Source organism: Corvus brachyrhynchos, unplaced genomic scaffold, assembly GCF_000691975.1.
Source record: "Corvus brachyrhynchos isolate BGI_N302 unplaced genomic scaffold, ASM69197v1 scaffold266, whole genome shotgun sequence".
NCBI classification, from domain to species: Eukaryota; Metazoa; Chordata; class Aves; order Passeriformes; family Corvidae; genus Corvus; species Corvus brachyrhynchos.
This window is the reverse complement of record NW_008238633.1, coordinates 3,118,604-3,137,878: the sequence shown is the minus strand read 5'-3', so window position 1 is coordinate 3,137,878 and position 19,275 is coordinate 3,118,604. Positions and strand designations below refer to the sequence as shown.

The 19,275-nt window shown below is 42.6% G+C and overlaps 1 protein-coding gene across 1 annotated transcript in view; it reads left to right on the top strand.

Annotated features, from left to right (window-relative positions):
• Positions 1 to 10,877, top strand: part of IARS (isoleucyl-tRNA synthetase) — an 87,778-nt gene extending 76,901 nt beyond the window's left edge. Inside the window, exons 32-35 of the mRNA XM_008636044.2 lie at positions 613 to 738; positions 5,091 to 5,234; positions 6,177 to 6,329; positions 10,294 to 10,877. Coding sequence (XP_008634266.1) covers positions 613 to 738; positions 5,091 to 5,234; positions 6,177 to 6,329; positions 10,294 to 10,376 — 506 coding nt within the window. The 3' untranslated portion in view covers positions 10,377 to 10,877. The remainder of the gene's footprint in view (positions 1 to 612; positions 739 to 5,090; positions 5,235 to 6,176; positions 6,330 to 10,293) is intronic.
• Positions 10,878 to 19,275: the final 8,398 nt, after the last annotated feature.

Here is a 19,275-nt window from a genome sequence, read left to right as displayed (position 1 = left end):
CCTGCTGCAGCACTGTGCAGTGGGTGAGGCCTGGATGTGGAGGAGATGGTTTGAGAAGCTCAGATAAGAAGTACAGAGGTAAAAAGAATACTTAAAACCAGAGAATAGCCTGACTGTGTCTTGGGCAATGGACATGAGTGCAGTGATGTTACAAGGGTGAGTTATATATTAAAAAAAAAGAAAACTGAATGCACTTAGGGAATTTTTTCCTGCATGTGCTGACAATTTATATATGGATGTAAGTGTGTCTTGTTCTTGGTCACAGAACTGCTCCCTGAGTGTGAATGAATCCAGCTGGCAAAGCTGGTGACCATCTCAGAGGGCACAGTCTGGCAGCTTTTAGCCAACATAATGCTGGATTGACACTTCAGTGACATATAAATGGGACTGCCTTGTTCATAAAAGCAGATATAACTTGTACACTATAAATCTGAAGTACACATCAGTCCATTTCTCTGTTTTCTTTCCAGCTAAAAAAATTTGGGAAGATGCAGTGTTGCCAGTTTTAAATTGGCTTAGAAACTCACTGGAAGTAATTAGCGTCATTAGAAAATCATTAGAACTGGGATATTGCTTCCAAACTGCATTTTAACTTCTTAATTTTGGTTTTAGATGGTGTGTTGCTGCTGGAAAATCCAAAAGGAGATAATACCTTGAACTTCACTGGACTTGTAGATGCTGTCTCCTGCATTTTTGGTCTTAAAAATTCCAAACTGACAGTTTTTAATGGAAACACAGGTAAATGGAGTATGACAAGGAAAATTGAAAGTCTTTCTAGCAGCAGCTAGGAGTCATTTACTGTATAATTATTTACTGTGTAATTTATATCTATCTAGCTAGCTATAGAAAATTGACAAGAAAATGGGTAAGGAAATACTCCATTTTATAGTACTTAGCTTATGAGGCTGTGTTTATAGTCACACCAACATGTTTCCAAAAGCTGCTGCTAAATGGTGCTCATCTGTTATCTTGCTTCCATTGCAGTTCTCATCAGGACAAAATGTGATTTATTTCACTGGGCCCAGGCTATGCTGGATCTTGATGGCGAGCTGCCATCAGCCTTTCCATGCTTTCTTTTCCCTAATGCCTCAGTAGGCAGGGTGAGAACTTAAGCTGAATGCAAACTGTGATCTGTAGAAGAAAAATGTTGCCTTTCCATCCTGGGCAACCTTGAGGATCTCTGCATTTTTTCTTTTTAGAAAAACCTATGGAATATTTTTGCAGCTTGAACTTTTAAGGCACAAGAATGTAAAAAAACCCCAAAACACTATGAAAATGGTAATTGGATGGCTACAAAAACTTCTATTAGTGTTTTTTTCATGAAAATATTACTGAAGCACATCTGAGGGGGAGGTGCTTGAATTGGCTGTTTTGGGGTGCCCCCCAGGGCTGCTGAGGATCAGCAGTTCATGTCCAGCAGTGACATCCATAGGGGAATAGTCTGTATGTCACTGTTGCCATCTCAGTCCTTAGTTTCCTTACTGGCCCTCTCCTGAGAGTATTTCTAAGAGGGTGTTTTGGGGGTTTCCCATCTGGTGTCATCCATTAGGTCACTGTGATAAATATTCTGGGTCGTGCTCAACTCAGCTGAATAGTCCTGTCATACAAAAGGATTACTCTTTGCTTTCAGTTATAGGGGATTTAGAGGAAATCCTTCAGTATCTTCCTCAAGTTCCAGTTGTGTTTTGGAGGAGGAAATGGTTTTTCTTGAAATCCTTTTCCAAGTAGGAGTGATACAGTTCCTAGCAGTGTGGTCTGTGCCTGCAGAGGGAGGTGGGTACTGGTATTCGTTGTCACCACAGATAGTAAGAGATGACTTGCAAAAGGCCCAGAAGAGTTGGGAAACTCCCATCTCATTAAGGTTATAAGTAGTTTGACTCCGTATTTGGGGTTTTTCTTGCCATTTGCAGGACGAAAAGATGCAGCACAAATCCATTAATGCCAAAGTCCTAAAGGAAGTGGTGGAGAAATTGAAACCTTCCCTCTTCCTCTGCTGTAGTAACAAAGGCTCTATTCCTTTCCATTCACTTTTGCTCCTTAGGAATCACTTTGGCACTTCCCATCTTGGCATGCTGATTTTCACCTTTCACTATGTGTCAGTGGTCTGGGCAGAGCAGGGTATTTTCCCTGCCCATTTATTGACCATATGGAAATTCCCTTGGAAAGATCAGATTATCAAATTGGCTTTTGTTGCAGTTTATCAGAGATCTCAAACAACTACTGGTCAGCAGAAGGTATTGCTCCCTGGGGAGTCAGAGTTCAAGGCACGTGCAAGGAAAATAGTCCTGAATGGTGTCAGAGAATAGATCCGGAATTCCGGTGTTTGCTTTGGATACAATCCATCTGCTTTATCTGCCCAGCCAGGGTGTGGGTAACCTCAGGTGGGGCCTCATGGTGATTGCAGGGCCTCTGTAGGTGAGCAGGGATTGGAATCAGCTGCTCTGTCCAAGAGGAATTGCAGAGAAAGGTTGTGCACTCCACACAAGTTATTTCTGAATCGCTCCCACGTGTGTTAATAAAATTGGGACCCAGTAAAACTATGTTTATGGCTCCTCATTCCCTTCCTGTGGTTTCTAGGGCTGTCCACTTTACTTGCAGTAATTTATTATCTTGTTCTCTAATTGTAATGAAGATTTCCTTAGGGTTGTGCAGTGGCACAGGATCAGGCAGTTCTTACATTAAGGGAGGCTCAGATAATGTCCTGTCCCTGCATTTCAGTGCAGTATTGGAATAATGGGATAAACATTTCCTCCCCAGCAGTGTGTCGAGGTATTTTGAGGAACTGCACAATCCCCAAACAAGGCTCTGGGACTTGTACTGACCTTCAGAAACTGAAAATAGAATTTGTCTCTTTCTATATGGAAAAAAAAAAGTAATGCAAAGGGAAGAAGCTGGGCTCCAGTCAGATGGTAAAAAAAGTTGTTGTCTTTGACTTTTTTTCCTCTATATTGATGGAAATTCCCTAAACTTCTTGTTTGGGATGCTTGTAGACTTGCACTCAGCTTTCATGGAAGTAGCCCATATTGAAGAAAACCTATTTAAAACAATTTCAATATGTTTATGGGAAGAAATGCATCTGTAGATCATGTAGGGCTTAAAAAAAGGGAGGGGAAAGGAACATGGGGCAAAAATCCCCCTACAAACTTCTTGATTCTGGTCTTATTTCATCTTTGATTTTCAGATGGCTGATTCTTTAATCTTTAATTTTTAAAAGGCTGTGGGGCTGTAAGATACCTTAGGAGAGCATTACTACTTAAACCCCTGCTGCAGGGAGAACTGACTTTTAAAGTGATTTTGATGAACACTTATAATACCTGCTTCCCTTCAAGTCTATTAATACATATGAAAAAATGATCCACTTTTTTCTTGCTCTTATGAGAGGGTTCTGTGAACAGGCTCCTCTGACAGCACTGTGCCTGAGCTCTTCCCTAGAAAAATGTCAGTGGTCCTGGAATGCCAAATGCTAATTTGTTAGTTGGGCAAACCCCCCATTACTGCAGCTCGTGCCCCCTTGCCCTGCATGGATCCACAGGGATGCTGCCAGCTGGGGAGTGGCTAACTGGGAGTTACTGGGGCCAAGTGTTTCCAGCTCTGTTGACCCCCTGCTCTCCAGTGCTCTCTCTTCCCATGGCCTGAAATTGTGCTGGTTTAGGGCTGTGCTGGGAAAAACCTGCCCTGGCTCCCTTCCATTGGGTGAAATCTTGGTAATTCCTCTCCGCTTGTTCATCCAGTTGTTTTCTTGCTTTCCTGGAAATAAAACCAAAAGCAAATCCCCTTCCTGTGCTTGAGCACGTGCCTGGCACCTCACAGAGGCCAGAGCAGTGTTTGGCTTTTGGTTTCTTTTTTCTTCAAACTGTTACAACTTTGTATACAAATATATGAAAGTTGATATTTAAAATACACATTTTAGAATCTTAGGTGCAGCCTGAGGTCTTTGTGCTTCCTTGAGCAATCTTGTAAACACTTCCCAGTGCATCCCACTCTGTTCCGTGGCACTTGGCAGAATTTTGAGAGCTTGTGCTTGTGATTACTGTTCACTTTTTTGTGGGGTTAGGTTTTTTGAGGGTTTGGGGCTTTATTTGGGAGCTGTGTGGTTGGTTTAGGGGTTTTTTTAATTTATAAGTTTATAAACTTACAAAGTGTATAAATTTATAAGTTATTCCCCTTGAGATTCTTTCAGGTGAACTGATAGAAAATGAGCTTTGTACAGCTTAGGCTCTGTGGCATGTGAACAAAGCTGCTATGGAATGAAAACCTGTTTGCTGGAGCTGACAGGTGTGCCTGTTCCATATGTACAGGAACACATAGTTCTGACAAGAAATTAAATGCACCAGTTCTCCTGGATGTGATCTCTGGATCTCTTTGCAGCAGAGTGATGTTATTCCTGTGTATCTTTAATGCTGTGCCCATCAGTGGCTGTTTGACCTCAAGGCTCAGGCAGTGCTGCAGAATTCTTTTTTGTCACAGAAACCTCATCAGCTTCTCATCCCAGGGATTGCTTCTGATGTTCTTGGGGACAGGGCTCCTGGTTTTTGGGTCTGGTCTTCCCCCATTCTCTCCATCTGCTTGGCTGGAGCCACGCTGGATCATGAGCTGTGGTGGCATTGCACAGTCATGCAGGGGGCTTTATTCATGAGCCATGACTTTAGTTTTTTTGGTTTGTTTTTTTAATATTAATAAATATCCTGATGTTGCCTAGAAACACATCCCCCGTGCTGTTTTGGCCAGGGGATTTTTGGTGCAAACAAAGATCACAGATCTTCCTGTCATGAGATAGGAATGGTTGGCTTGGGTGAATAATTCCTGCTTGTTTGAAGTTTGCTAACTATTTTTATTGCATAAGTCACTATGTGCATAATAAATGTTGTATAGGAGCTAATTTCCACAGCAAACCAAGCACCCCCTTTGTGTTATTATGAGAACCAAATATTTCTGCACAAATTCCATCCATTTTTCCAACGGAGGAGCTCTTTCTTGAGGACGGGATTTTGAAAGGGGAGACATTCCTGCAGTGGGGTCGGGAGTGAGACAGCCTCCCTGTCAGCTCGTGGCTCCTGGGATGGCCTGACTGCTGTCACTTTCTGTTGCAGAGCTGATAAACCAGACTGACCTGCTGGGCCTCAGTGGGAAGACTCTGCACGTGACAGCAGGGTCAGCCCCTGCCCTGCCCAGCTCCCCCAGTGCCCTGCTCTGCCAGTACATCAACTTGCAGCTGATCAATGCAAAGCCACAAGGTACGTGGGCTGCTGGGCTCCTCCTTCACAGCCTGAGCTTGCTGTCATGCAAGTTCTGGCCCTTTTCACTTGCTGGTGCACAGTGAAAATGTAGGTTTTCACTGGTACATGGTGATTGTGTTTATTTTTTTCCTAGTACTTGCTTTCTGGTAAGAACAATATTTATACTTAGCTTTTATGCCTCTTCTCCGGAGAGAAAAAGAAAAGCCAGTTTGAGATAAGGGGCAGCAGTTGAACATGAGCCCCTGGTCATTGTTTCCCTGTTTGTGACCATCAGCTCACCTGTGCAGCTTACTGTAAAGGGCTGAGTCTAAAACAGGCCAAACTTGAATGAAGAGCCAGCTCTTTACCAGGACACTGGAAACAGCCTGTGAAATGCTTCTTAGTGCCATTTAAAAGCAAAATGAATTGCATTATTCACCTGGTCTGGGTGTATAATATATGTGTGTGTGTAATTCTGTTTCCCAGCTGCTAATCTGAAAGCTCTTGTGGGAGCAACTGAGTTGTTTTAATAACTTGCTCTTACTCTGTGCTCTGGTATGAGCCCTTTCTGACGCTACTGAGAGCTTGCAGGAGCTAAAAATGTGATTTTTTCCTAGGAATTTGATCATCAGTAGGTGCTTGGTGAGCTTCTGCATGTAGTGGTTTCTATGTCCTGTTGAAATATTTCATATTTCCCAGACCCTTTTATCATTTGACTCATGTAAGGAATTCTGCAAAGTTTTCTTCTGTTGGCCAAACTGTCAGTCATCACTTACACTGGTGGTTCTGTGCTTCATGAAGTTACTTTGTGAATATCTGTAGGCTAGTATTGCTAATTTCTCAGTACCGTGGAGAAATAGAGATGAAATGGAAGAAGAAATCCTAAATTTCAGTTTACCCAGATAAAAGAAATAATTTCATTTCTTACCAATAGTGACTCAGCTGTTTTACCTTGTCCAGAATGCCAGAAAGGAACAGTGGGAACTCTCCTAATGGAAAACCCCGTTGGTCAGAATGGATTAACCTACAAAGGTCTCCTGCATGAGACAGCAAAAGTTTTTGGGCTCAGAAGCAGGCGGCTAAAGTTGTTCCTGGATGAAGCACTAACTCATGGTAAGCACAAACCTTTGGTTTGCTCATCTGAGGATCCTTGGAATTTGTTGTTGAGGAGCAGCTCATGTAACCTGAGATCCAGTTTAATTACTAAATCCACACTATTCACACAGTGGTTTGTAATTTTGCCCAGTAATTCAATATTAGCATAATAAAATCCTTTAAGCAAACATACAGATTTAGAAGTTCAAAGCTGTAATGCATTCCCTTCATGAAATGGCCAAGCCAAGTTGTGTAAAAGCTTTTTCCTTCTGCAGTAAAGGTCAGTCAGCAGTGAGAGTGGCAGTGCCCTGCTGAGTGACCGAGCAGTGAATCTCCTCCTGGAAGTGAGTCTACAGTAGGAATATTTTAAGAATCTGTTCGAACTTGTAACATTCATATTGTTGCATTATCTTGGACAGTTGGAGTGGGTGGAAAAGAGTGTTGGATCTCTGTTAGAGCAGTGTGGGTAGGTTGGAGTCAGTAGGGCACAGCCATCGGGATATCTGGGAAGCAGGAAGCTTCAGCACACACTCACAGGTCTGAAATGCTAAAGAATCCCCCAAAACCACAGACAGGTGGGAAACAAAGATCTCTGATTCATGGGGAATGTGTGACTAAACTGTAGCCACTTGTGATGATGAAAAATTGGACCAGAGTGATTTGGGACTTCATTTGACAGAGAGAATGGATTGGAAACTACATGGTAAAAACCCCAAGAACTCAAAACAGTGATTCCTGTATTCAGGAGAATTCAGCTCTTGGAATGAAATGATGCCAAGGGTTCTGTCTGCAGTGTCACAGTGATGTGGTTTACAAGCTGTTTGGGAGGGATCCATGCCATTTATGGGCTTACCACGCGTTATCTATCCAGAAGTTGGACATCCTGCTCAAACTGGCCATCTTAGGGTGGGCTGAGCTTCCTCAGGAGGTGCTGTCAGTGGGGAGGCAGCTCTAGTCCAGCTGCTGAGAACTGGGGTCACTCAGCTGTCCACGAGGATTCAGGTGGGATAGACTGGAATCAGAGCAAGGGCGGGGGGGGTGGTCTGTTGTGGATTTTTGGCTGTTTGGGATTTTTTTTTTTTTTTAATTTTTACTTCATATGACCTGGAACGTGTTTATCCAAAAGCCATTTTTGTAGCTCAAATGGATCTCAGATGTTGATGAAACTTTCTAGTGGTAGTGTGAGCGAATGCCAAAAATAATGTGCTGAGTGGTGTTAACAGAGAACTGGAGCCTGGAGTGTTTCAGCACACGGGGTGTGCTGAAGAAGATGAACCACACTTGGTCTGCATAAACCCAGAGGTATTTGTGTGCAGCCTTGCTGCCTGGGGATTCAGGGATTCAGGCACTCAGGAACAAGGGATGTTAGGCACAGCTCCTCTTTGGTTCCTGTCACTGTTACAGCACGGCATGATTCTGTTCAGACACTGAAAAAACCACTGTAGGGAACAGCAGAGCTTTGAAAGAGGCAAGGAGCTGACAGGACAGGAAAATGTACAGGCAAAACAGCCTTTAAGGCTCAGTTGAAGTGAGGATTTTTAGAATGCCTTCACCTGAAAGGGAAGGGTTAAATCACTGTAACATTTGTAGTATGGATTCTCCAGAGCTGTTTAAACTTTCATTAAGGTGTGCAAAGTGACAGTTCACAGTGATGTGAAAGATGAGATTTGATAACTCTTCCAAGGCCAAAACAACTGATTTGGTCTCTTTTAGATTCAGAACACAGAGAGCTTGGTCCCAGAGGTTTATTTGTGCAGCTAATGCCTTGTAGCCACACTTCTGCTATCTCAGATTTAATTATTAGCATTCACCTCCCTGAATAACACTTTTAAAGTTTAAACACCGATGTCATTGTACTTTATCTTCACATCTCTTTGTATGATAAATAAGTGCTGCATACAAAACACTTTGATGCCTCTAGAAAACATTAGGTCAGTTAATGTTTATCTATATTGTTGCAGCTTTGTAATCCCCCATTTAAGTCCTGATCAATCTGTTCAAGGTCTTACCTTCAAAACAACAAAGCTCAGTCTCTTGAGTAGTTTTTTTGTGGTTTATTGTAAAAATAAAAATGTATTTGCTGTTAACTGTTTGAAACGTTTGATGAAAATAACCCATGAATTGGAAGGTTGGTGCCTGTTCTATAAAAAGGAAAAACAATCACTTGGTGGAAAATGAGTTACTGGTTTTGAAAAGGTTATTTTTATAAATGATGTTGGTGCAGGCAGTTGGGCATCTGCTGTCTATTGCACAGAGACTGGCCAGCTTTTCAGAAACAAACGTGGTCTTCACTCCCCGTTTGTAATGTTGGAAAACATGCCATAAATAAATGTCCAAGTGGTGAGTGTTGCTTATTCATGAGCTGGAGAGATGAGTTCCAGGTACCTGGTAGATCCATGATGGGGACACTTCACATGCTCCCTGCAAAGCCTTTCTGTGGAGCACAGAAAGGAGGGTGTCCCTACAGTTTGCTGAAAAATCAAATTTCCAGTTCTTAAAACTAATTGTTGTGATAGATACTGTTGAAAATAGTAGGTTTGTGTAAGTTCCTAGTTTTTCAGGATCTTAAAAATAAACATTTAATAAGAGACTTGGAGACCAAGTTCAGTTTGTTTGGCTGCTTCTGCAGACCAAACTTTTTTACATCCTGATGGAACATGTTCCTGGGAAGGAAGGTTAGTGAGGGAATAAAGCCCTAATTGCTGAATTGGATTATAGCTCCACTCTTCTAGCTCTATGCTTGGATATTCAGCTGCTTAAAGAGGACTATTACAATGGAAGAGAACTCCTGAAAAACAGTGCCATTTTGATCCATGAGGGCTTCTCAGTTCTCTAATTAACAGATGGCTTGAAACATCAGTGCAGACTCTGTGTGTTTATTCTAAAAAGGAAATATTTTTCAAAGCAAGATGGGGCAGGAGACTGCAAAAAGGTTCCTCCTGAAAATCCCCAGCCAGTCTGGGTGTTACTAATGTGTCCTTTGTGCTAATACTGGTGCCAGATCTTTATATTATCTTGTATTTGCTTGGGTTGTCTGCAGGGGTTCTGGGGTGTTGTGGCACTGTGACCCCAATCCTTGTTAATCTGGTTTCACCAGTGTTCCTGTGGTTACACCTGCCAAGTTTCTTATCACTCTGAACTTTCTTAGTGAAGAGGTTTCTGGGGTATTTGTTACTGAGGTGACTTTTGTTCCAAGGCTGTATCTCCCAGTATTCCAAACAGTCTCCTCTCAGTGGGGCAGTTTGCTACTGCTGATGGGTGCTGGAAGCAAAGTCAGCAAGCACCAGGCTTCTTGGGAAAAATTTCACATTTCACAATGTAATAGTGAAAGATCTCCAGCTCTGCAAGCTTTGCAGGTAACTTTCCCTAGACACAAGTGGGGTTACAACCCCTGAATCAGCCTATTGGAAGTGTGCTCTGTCCTTCAGAGGTTTGTTGGGACAATATCCTGTTCCAAACTCTGTGCACGTAGCTATGAGAAGACTTAGGGAATTGATCCTGTATGATATGAAATCTTCAGGCATACTCAACAAGGTTCTAGCAGAGTTTTTCACCAGGTACTGGTACAATCCTTGCTTTACGTATAAACTGTTTATGAGGAACTCTGGCTTTCAGTGCCTTGTGTTGTACTGTTCATACTGACTTCATATCATGGTGTTAAGAGTTTTCTGAACTAGGTACTGCTCTGTCAGGATGTGAAGGTGAGAGCTGTGGGCTGATGTAGACTTCTGAAAAGTTCTACTTTGGAACATAAACCAGGCTCTTCAGCTCTTGCAGGGACACTCCTGACATGTGGTGACCCTTCCTTTCATGCACTGGGCTTTAACAGGAAGGAGTTTTGAGCTGGGCAGTTTCTGTCCCAGTCTCACTGTGGTGAAACCAGCAGAAATGTCTGAATAAAGCAAATTAAAAAAAAGTTCATAGTTTTCCCTCTAAACAAGAGCACTAACTGTGTTGTTTCTCTCTTCTTTCCTTCGTTCAGAGATCACAAAGGATGTCTCCATGAAGAACCTGAACATGAAGACCCTGTATGTTCATGTCATGCCCACCACAGCTGAATGTTGAGAATTCCAGCTTTATGACCATGTAGACTTTTTTCCCACAAAAAAAAGAAGTTAAAGGAAATTACTACGCTTTTAGATGAACATCCAAGTTGTGTATGGTACTTTTAACATCTCTAGTGGCACACAGGATGTTTTCTACCAGTGCATGTCTAAGATGCTGCTCTTTGGTTTCAAATACAATGTATTTTCATTATGTTATCTTAAAATGCTGTAAAAGCTGTTCAGAAACCTTAGCTATCTATGCAGTAATTTGCCTGGGAGAAATGGGACTCATACCTCAGTGATGCTGTTCTTTGTGCAGAGGGCATCTTTTCTAAACCATGGGTTACCTACAAGGCGCTCTGATATATATCCACCATCCTCCAACAGCTTTGTAACTTATTTAAGGGTTCTCCAGATTTGTTCATTCATACTTGCTGGATTTTCATCAAGTGTGTGGCTGTTGATTTCAAATACTCCCTAATTTCAACACTTGGAACAATAAATTTGCTTCATCTCCAGACTCTTGCTTCCCTGAGTTGCGAGTACTTTGCTTCCTTAGGATTTCTGAAGAAGTAACCTCTTAGAGCTCTGTATGGATCAGGAACACCCGGAGACACCCGAGATGTGGCAGTGCATGTACTGAACACCAGTGGCAATTTGGATTATGGTGCTGGCAGGTTTGGGGGGTTGGGTTGGTCAGGGGTTTGGGGGAAGAGTTGTTCTGATGCAGAAGCAGTTTGAGATTGAAATTAGTTTGGGGTTTTAGATTTTGTAATACTCAGTACAGCTTGTCAAATGTTTTGGTGTTCACTCGTGTAGCTGCCGGCAGGGGAAGTAAGAGACCACCTCTGCCAGTTTGGGGGTGTTTTTGCCTGGTTCACCTGGAGATTTAAGCCCAGCTAGGTGTTCCTGCACCTTCCTGCGGGTAAGTCAGTGTGAGCCTTGGCTGTGGACACCCTGTGCTGGGCAGGAGCTGCTGCCTGCACTTGTGGGCCTCCCTGAGCTCCTGGGAACAACGGGATACCCACTGCACACGGGGGGAGCAGTGGAGTTACAGCCTGGGAGAACAGAGGCTTGCTGAGTGTGTTTTTCCATTGCTCTGTGTTTTTCATCTTTATACTATGAATAAAAACCAAAGCTTGTTTCTGATAACCCTGTATTAGTTGGAATAACTATAAATAGCTGTTTTGTGTAACTCCTGTGCAGTAGTGGGCTGTACCAAAATTGTTGAGACTCCTTTGAAGTGAACCAACTTCCTGGCACTCAGCTTACATAAAATTATTTTTATCAGTATTAAAAATGGCTGTGCCTCCTGAATCACACTGGCCTGTTCAGGTTAATGAATACTGGACATTGCCCTCTACTTTTACCTGGAAGTCAGCTGGGTTTTTATGGACATAGTGACAGGGAAATCCAATTTGTATTGGTTTGTGGGATTTCTTAGTCACATTAAAAAGTCCAGGTTTCATCTTTGTGAAAGCAAGATTGCTGTTCTTAAAGCAACTTTGCTTTGTTGTTGATGGAGAATAAAGGGAGAAGATGGTAAATGATTGCAACCTACCCTTATTCTTAATGACCTAATCTAAGGTCACAACATCACTTGCCTTTTTAATGAGTTTTTTGGGATTTAGCATTTTGTCCTGCTTTATCTCACTCTCCTTTCTTCACTGTGTGCACTTCATTCTTCCTTTTTCTCCTTTCCTTTTCCTTTTTTTTTTTTTTTTTTTTTGGTGCATCTATTGTGGTTGGTTTTGTTTGTTTTTTTTTTTAACCTGGTTGCTTTTAGTCTGTCAGCTTTCTGTCCACATCAGCATAGTCCTCATGGGTTATGATGACTGGAGCAGAAACCCAGGTGTGTCCTGGTGCTCCAGCCTGCTCAAGGATGGAAATGCCCATAGATGCTATTTCTGTCTGGTAGGATCAGTAGAAACAGGCAGAAGGGAAAATTCAATATCCTCAGGACAGGTAATGGAAGAACGAGACCAGAGTTGATCAGAGGATGCTGCTGGAAATGCTTCTGGGTCCATTAACTTTACATCAACATTTACATAACTAGCATATAATTAAAAAATAATTTTGTGGCAGAATTATAGTTTAATTTTCCTTTCAGCTGCCACTGTTAGATGGCTCTGATCTCTTACCTCCAAAGCAGTGAACATTAGGAACAGGCTGTGACCCGTTTGGGTGAACTTGTGCTGTCTCTACCTTCCTTCTCCACATCCATTTTTAGTATTCTTTTTTTATTATTCTGGATAATATCTAATCATTGCATGAGAGAATTTATCTCTTGGGATCTTGGAGTGGGGAATGTTTCCTAGTAATTTTTTTATTGAGGTTTCTTAATGCACTTCTATAACATTATCTAGGTTGGGCTAATAATAGTCTCTTGGCTTGATGTGATATTCTTCAGAATTTATGTCCTTCAATTAGCTTCCCTTTTAAATAGCTTGTTACACAAATGAGGTCCCAGACCACTGCTGCCTCTGCACAGAGAAACCACTGCCAGGACACTCACAGAGCTGTGTCACAGCATTTGCTGTACCTGTAGGAGTTGGGATCTGTGAATCCTCATGCTGTCCCTTCTCTCCTGTTCCTGCCTCTCACCTGGTGGCAATCCAGCTCTCCCCCTGCCTGGAATGTGTGCAGCATCCAGGGCTCTGCAGGAGCTGGGCTGCTGAGCCAGCTTTGTGCTGTTGGGGAGCAGCAGGTACTGATACAAACCAGATCTATTGTCATATCCAAAAATCACAGTGCTGGGGCTTAGGAAAATGGACACATCCCCCACCACACATGCACAGATTTGTGTCCCTCCCCATTTGCCCCCCTTGAACCTCTGGGAGCTGGTTTGATCTCCAAGTGATCTGCTCTGTCCCAATTCCATCAGGTTGCGATTCTGTAGCTGATCCTATTTGGCAAGGAGAGGGCCTGGCACTGAGCAAGGCTGGGGATGGGAGGAAATCCTCAGGCTTGGCTGAGCTGAACCAGCAAAGCTCTGTGACAGGATAGCAGCAGGATTGCTCCCTGTCAGTCCAGTCCCTGTTGTTCCTCAGAACCCATCAATGTGAGCGTGGGCCAGGCTGGCTCTAGCCCAGAGTCGCCTCACTGCCTCCCCCAGGGCAAGGTGCTACAGTCAGAACTGCATTTCTGTCTTGCCTGAATGCAGGGGAAAACAGTGACTATTGGTGGCCTTCTGCAAGGAACTTCCAGAGAGAAGAATGGTTTTAAGGAGAGAAAAAATTAGCAGGTTTCTTCTCATCCTGCAATGAGTTGAGTCACAGGTGATCAACCTTTCAGCCCTTTTGCAGCTCAGAACCTTTCTGATTTCTGCCAGCAGCGGTGGAGTTCAGAATCCTTGTCATCACTGGGGGTTAAGCACAAGGCAATTATTCAGTCTGTTAAATAATTTCTTGCTCTTCATCTGATTTCTTATAGGCTGGACTCTTGACACTGATTAAACAGATTGAAAATATGCTGTCTGCAGCTGCATTACAAAAGGTGACCTGCAAAATAGCCTCAGATAGGTTCCTTTCCCATCTTTGTTCCCCAGCGTGAGCAGCACAGCACCGTCCACGCACGTAAGCAGCTTTGCACTGGGAACACACTTTGCTGAGTTAATTTTACTCTTGCTGTGCTGTGAGTGGTGGGGAGCTGGGGTTGGAGGGAGGGACTGTCTTCAATTATCTAATGTTTTCCCCAGTTAAAATGTTTATGTAACAAATACAATTATAGCTTTAATATGATGGGGGGGGGGGAAGGTTGCTATTTCAGTATGTCTGGGTATTTCAGTTAATTTCTAGTCTCTGTCTGTGCAGAGTTCTAATTAGGGGTCACAAAGCTCCTCAGAAGACTCCTAAAGTTCCTTGTAGATGGAATAAAAATTGTTCCTAAAGATATTTAATTTTTAAGACTTTCTTGGGAGTTCTGTAAACGTTACCCTAATTTCGCAATTTGTTCTAGTTGTCTTTAGTGCTCAAAACAGTGAAAAGAGTTGAAATCTCCCAGACAAGCAAAATGTGCCCTGGCACTTAATGTTTGCTGAATTTGATCTCGTATGACAGCTGGACAGCTGTGCAGAGGGTACTGCCATAGAATATCATTTGTAGACTGCCTGAAGGACAAATATCCTTCAGTTTTTAAGTCAGCAGCTTTGCAAAGGTGAAGATTATCAAAACGTAGAGCTAGGATGTGTGTTCTGTGATTAATGGTGCGGCAACCCCCAAAACCATGGGATCTTTGGGACTTCGTTGCTTATGGATGTTGCGTGCCAGGCAGTGCGAGTGGGAGGAGGGGAAGATGAGGCAACATGGAAAAATTGAGATCTTAGACTGCAAATCTTGCTGATGATACAATCTAAACAAGGATGAAGGATCCTGAATATTCCTGAAGACAGTGTTTGTAAGATGAAGAAAAGTTGCTCGCTGTGTCAACTGAATGAGCCAAAACCCAGGCTCAGGCTCTTGGAACCCAAGAGCTTTACAGCAAAGGGAGCTGCCACGGATTAGTAATTAAACGAGGACTAATAATTCCATATTCTTGCCAAAGAACACAAGTACCAAAAAAAGCAAGTGCTGTGCTGCATAAACAGGATTGTCTGAGAGATGATGAAGTAATCTTTCCACTCAGTTACTGATAAGGCTCCTCCTGCAGCCCTGTGTCCAATTTCGGGAACCCTGTGATGAGGAAGATGTTGACAATTTGGAGAGAGGCCAGTGAGGAAAATCAGGAATAAGGTCTGGCAAAGATGTCTTGTGGGGAAAGACTGGAAGAGTTGGCATGTTTAGTCTGTAGCAGGGAAGACTGGGGGTGCGATGTGACGAGTCTTCCAATAAATAAGTACTAATTGCAAAGAGAATAGTAATGAACTAGTTTTCAAGAGGCCTGCAGTGAAGTGGGCTGGGAATTTAGGCCACACATGAGGAGAAGCTGCCAAAGAATTCATCTGTCCCTAGGATGGGTGGCCTGGGAAAGTGACAGGATTTTTCTGACTCACTTGAAATTTATTTCTTCACTTAAGGAAATGATGGATTTGCAAAAAAATTCTTGACAAATTTCAGCCTGTCATTAGCTCATCTATGAAGATTAGTGGAAACAAGGAAAAACTGGTTGTAAGTGCTAAAATGTGTTTTTTGTTTGGATATCTACAATAATGTGTTGATCATGTTGATGTCTGAAGACCTCTGTGGCACCCTATGGCATCCTCATCAGCTACTGGATGTGCAAGCCAGCTATATAAATGCATTTTGCTGGCAATATTTGGGTACCTTCAAGATTCTGTCGTTCACCCGGTGTTAAACACCATCTAACTGAGACCACCTCTGTAGGAGGAATCAAAGTGACAGAAATAAAGGCACAGAAAGGGGATTAACCCCCCCAAACAACACAATATATTTATTTCTGTGTGGGATGACTACTTGCCCCAAAGGACAGCAGAGGGGACAAACCCAAACTGGAACATGTAGCTTATACTGCAAATCCCTGGATGATACTATTAGTTTGTGGACTTGGAAGGAGCTTACTCCTGATCTTAATTATGCAAATTAATTAGAAAATGTTTCAGGTTCCCCTTTTTCAATGGTTTTTGTAAAAAATGCCTTTCTCAGCTGCTTTGCCCTCCTTTCAGGGACATAAACTCACAGTTCAAAACTAACAGAGGAGGTGAGCTGGTAAACAGCCACAGGAGTTTCTGTTTCCTCCACTCTAAAATTAAATTAAGGAGAAATTGGGTATCTCTTTGAGGAAAAACGTCCCAAAGCAGCCATATAGTGTGTGTCACACAGCGGTGGTGTGGGATGTAAGCACAGGTGCCATGGTACCAGCACATCTATATTGACTTGTTTCAAGTGTATTGATGAGCAGGACTTGGATTCTTTTCTAACCTCTGTTTGCAGCTCAACTGCCTGAATTTGATCATGCCGAGTTGTGAATCTCAGTTGTACAGAAGGCCTTGAACCTCTTCCCCTCCATGGCTGAGCCACTGCCCTGCAAACCTATGCTTTTGCTTTTAGCACTTGTGTACATCAGCCAAAAAACACCGGCTGTTTCAGGCTATACGTGTTCCAAGTAGATGCCTTCCTCCCCCTGAGGAAAGCAGCAAAGAACCAGTAACATCCATCATTTTAAAAATGGAAAAACCTACGAAAAGATACTGCAAATAGAGACTTAATGGTCTGTGTCCAAATCACATTTTGCTGTCAGTACCATCAAGTATGAGACACAAACGGCTCTCTGGGAAGCACAAGAGCAGTATCAGCTGAACAGAGTTGGACAAAATTGTCAAATATTTAGTTTGACTTGGATTATTGTGTAAAACCCTGTTTTCAGCTGCTCTCTTGGTGGATACACAGGCATGTGTCAGGTAGATTTGACAGATGTGCTAACCTGAGGTGGCACAGCACAGCCCCGAGGATCCCAAAGCGTTGCTTCCCTGCTCCGTGCTTCCCTGGGCTGCTTGGCTGCACATGGGAATGTTGTTCTTTGAGCTGCTTCTGGCACAGTGGGTTTTCATTCCTGCCTTTCCATTCCAGTTTCTGGTGTATGGACTCCAGGGATTCTCACTTAAAGCCACGTTTGCCAGGCAGGACTGGTCTGTGCTGATACAGAGGGGCACAGACGTTGTCGCTGCTGCCAGGGGGTCCAGCCTTAACAGGTTTTTTTTTTTCTCCCCACCATCAGTGACACACCTGGAATGTCTTCAAGCTGGTACTTATTTTACTTTGCTGTTTTCCAGAAAGGCATTCTGCAGCTGACAATTCAATAATGTGTATTTATATTTGTAAACATTAAAGTGTCTCCTTGAGGACCAGGCTCTTGGTCTGTCCCAAGGCAATTCCTGCTTTCAGATTTCTTTTGTGATGTGCAGAGAAAAAGTTGATAAACTCATTAATTACATCATGTGTGAACAGTGAAGTCATTGAGGGGGGGGAAAAATCCAAACCTGGGATTTCTTTAAAGGCAAAGAAATATGCTGATTATTTGTAGGTTTGCATTTTTAGAAGTGAACACAGGAACTTGAAGCCTGTGAGACTTGTCCTGCTTTTCCTTGGCTCAGGAGCAGAGTGCAGGCTCTGGCTGCTGGATCCTCCCCGAGCTGCCATTCAGAGCCTGTATCCAAATTAATCTTTGTTAGATGATGTCAAAACAGAAACAGAGAAACTGACCCGGGAGTCAGTGGCAGCAGGTTAATTCTTAAATAATTTCCATCACAATAGGAGAGGGAAGAGAAAAGGAATGAAGTGGTGGCAAAGTGAAAGATTTTCGTGCAAGTGTATATAATAAAGAGGAAGAGAAGATAAGGGCACCCAACACAGAGTCCATGTAGCCTCTTTATTGCAAGATTGTCTCCTTAAGCTGCTGGTTTTAAGGTATTAAGAGTTGTCAGAGGCCAGAGTAATTTCCATGGGGCAATAATATCAAACAGGTTTTATACACCTTTGTAATAACATGCCTAAAGTATTGCCAGTTTAAAGCCTTTTCTTGCATGGAATAATCACTTTGAAAAAAATGTATTATTCCCCAGCACTAAAAGCATGGAAAAACTGCAATGTGTTATATTAATTCAGACATTGCAGAAATAGAGAGCATGATACAAAGAGGTGCATTTGGGGGAATAAATTTTTATAACTGTTGGTCAGACCTACATAACTTAACCAGGAGTTAATCCTTTGGAGATCAGGAGCCCTGTAATAATGCAATGCAACACAGTAATGTGTACAGCCAAAAAGGCTGTGGGGGTGAGGAGACATTAAGTCAAGGAAAAGGAATAGTTGCACAAATTAAAAATATTTTTATTTTAATTAGTGGTAAAAGGTCAAGGACTTGGGAGCTGTGGTTACTGGTACATGTGCACTTGTCTGAGTGTCATGTATGGTTTTCTTTTCCATGGTCTGTTTTCCCCAGTATAACAATGGTATTAAAAATCACTTCCCACAGCTTACCTGTATTTACCATTTTGGGAGACAACAATCTAATATTTTTCATCCTCTCATTCTTTGCATAAATTAGTAAGGAAAACTTAAACACAATCTGCTTCTGTCAGCTGAGGCTGAAACTTTGTCCAGCAGTTCTCAGCAGAGCTGAGTTACTGAAGTAACTTTTTAATATCACAAGTACAGTATTTTTTCAGATATTGCTGAAGAAGAATATGATTTTTTTCAGCTCCTTGAACTATTGCCTCTTTCCCAAATGGATGAACAGCAGCAACTCTTACCATGGTGTTCCTTGAGGGCGTGGAGGGTTGGTTCATGGTATATCAGATTTTACACTGTTGCATTTTCCATTGCTACACAAGAACAGGGAATAAAGCACGGGACAAAACAGTCTCTGTTTGTGGTGCTGGAAGGATGGGAGTTTGTTCTATCCTTGGTCTCCCTATTCACTTACTTCTTGCTTTGCCCTCTGGCTAATAAGGCCTAACTTAAAATGAGGTGTAACAAATGATGGAAAGGCAAAGGGAGCTGGAGAACCAAAGTGTCACCGTGGGCTTTGTGGGGCCCTCAGGTTTGTGTACAAACCCTCAAGCTAAAAAGTGTCAAAGTGTCAAAGGGTCTTTCTGCCCCCTCCCTCCCATTTGCTCCACTGTAAAATGCTGCAATATTTCACAGCCATGATGACAGAAAGTGGTACATGGAAACCTTTGCAGAGTCTTTGCTCCTGCCTGTGCAGAGCGTGGTTTATTGAAGGCTGCAGCTTGGCGAGGAGCATCTGAATACACGGGCACCACTTTGCCATGAGGAAGGAGAGTTTACTTGTCTTTGCACACTTTAAAGTTGAGTCATTTCCTATAAATACACTGCACATAACAAGGATTTAGGCATGAAACAGTCTGTACTAGTGTTCTAAGAACCAATTTTGTATTTTTCATACACTTGAAATACATGCCAGGCTAATCTTAGAATGCCTGTTCAAGCTTAGCAAGGTCA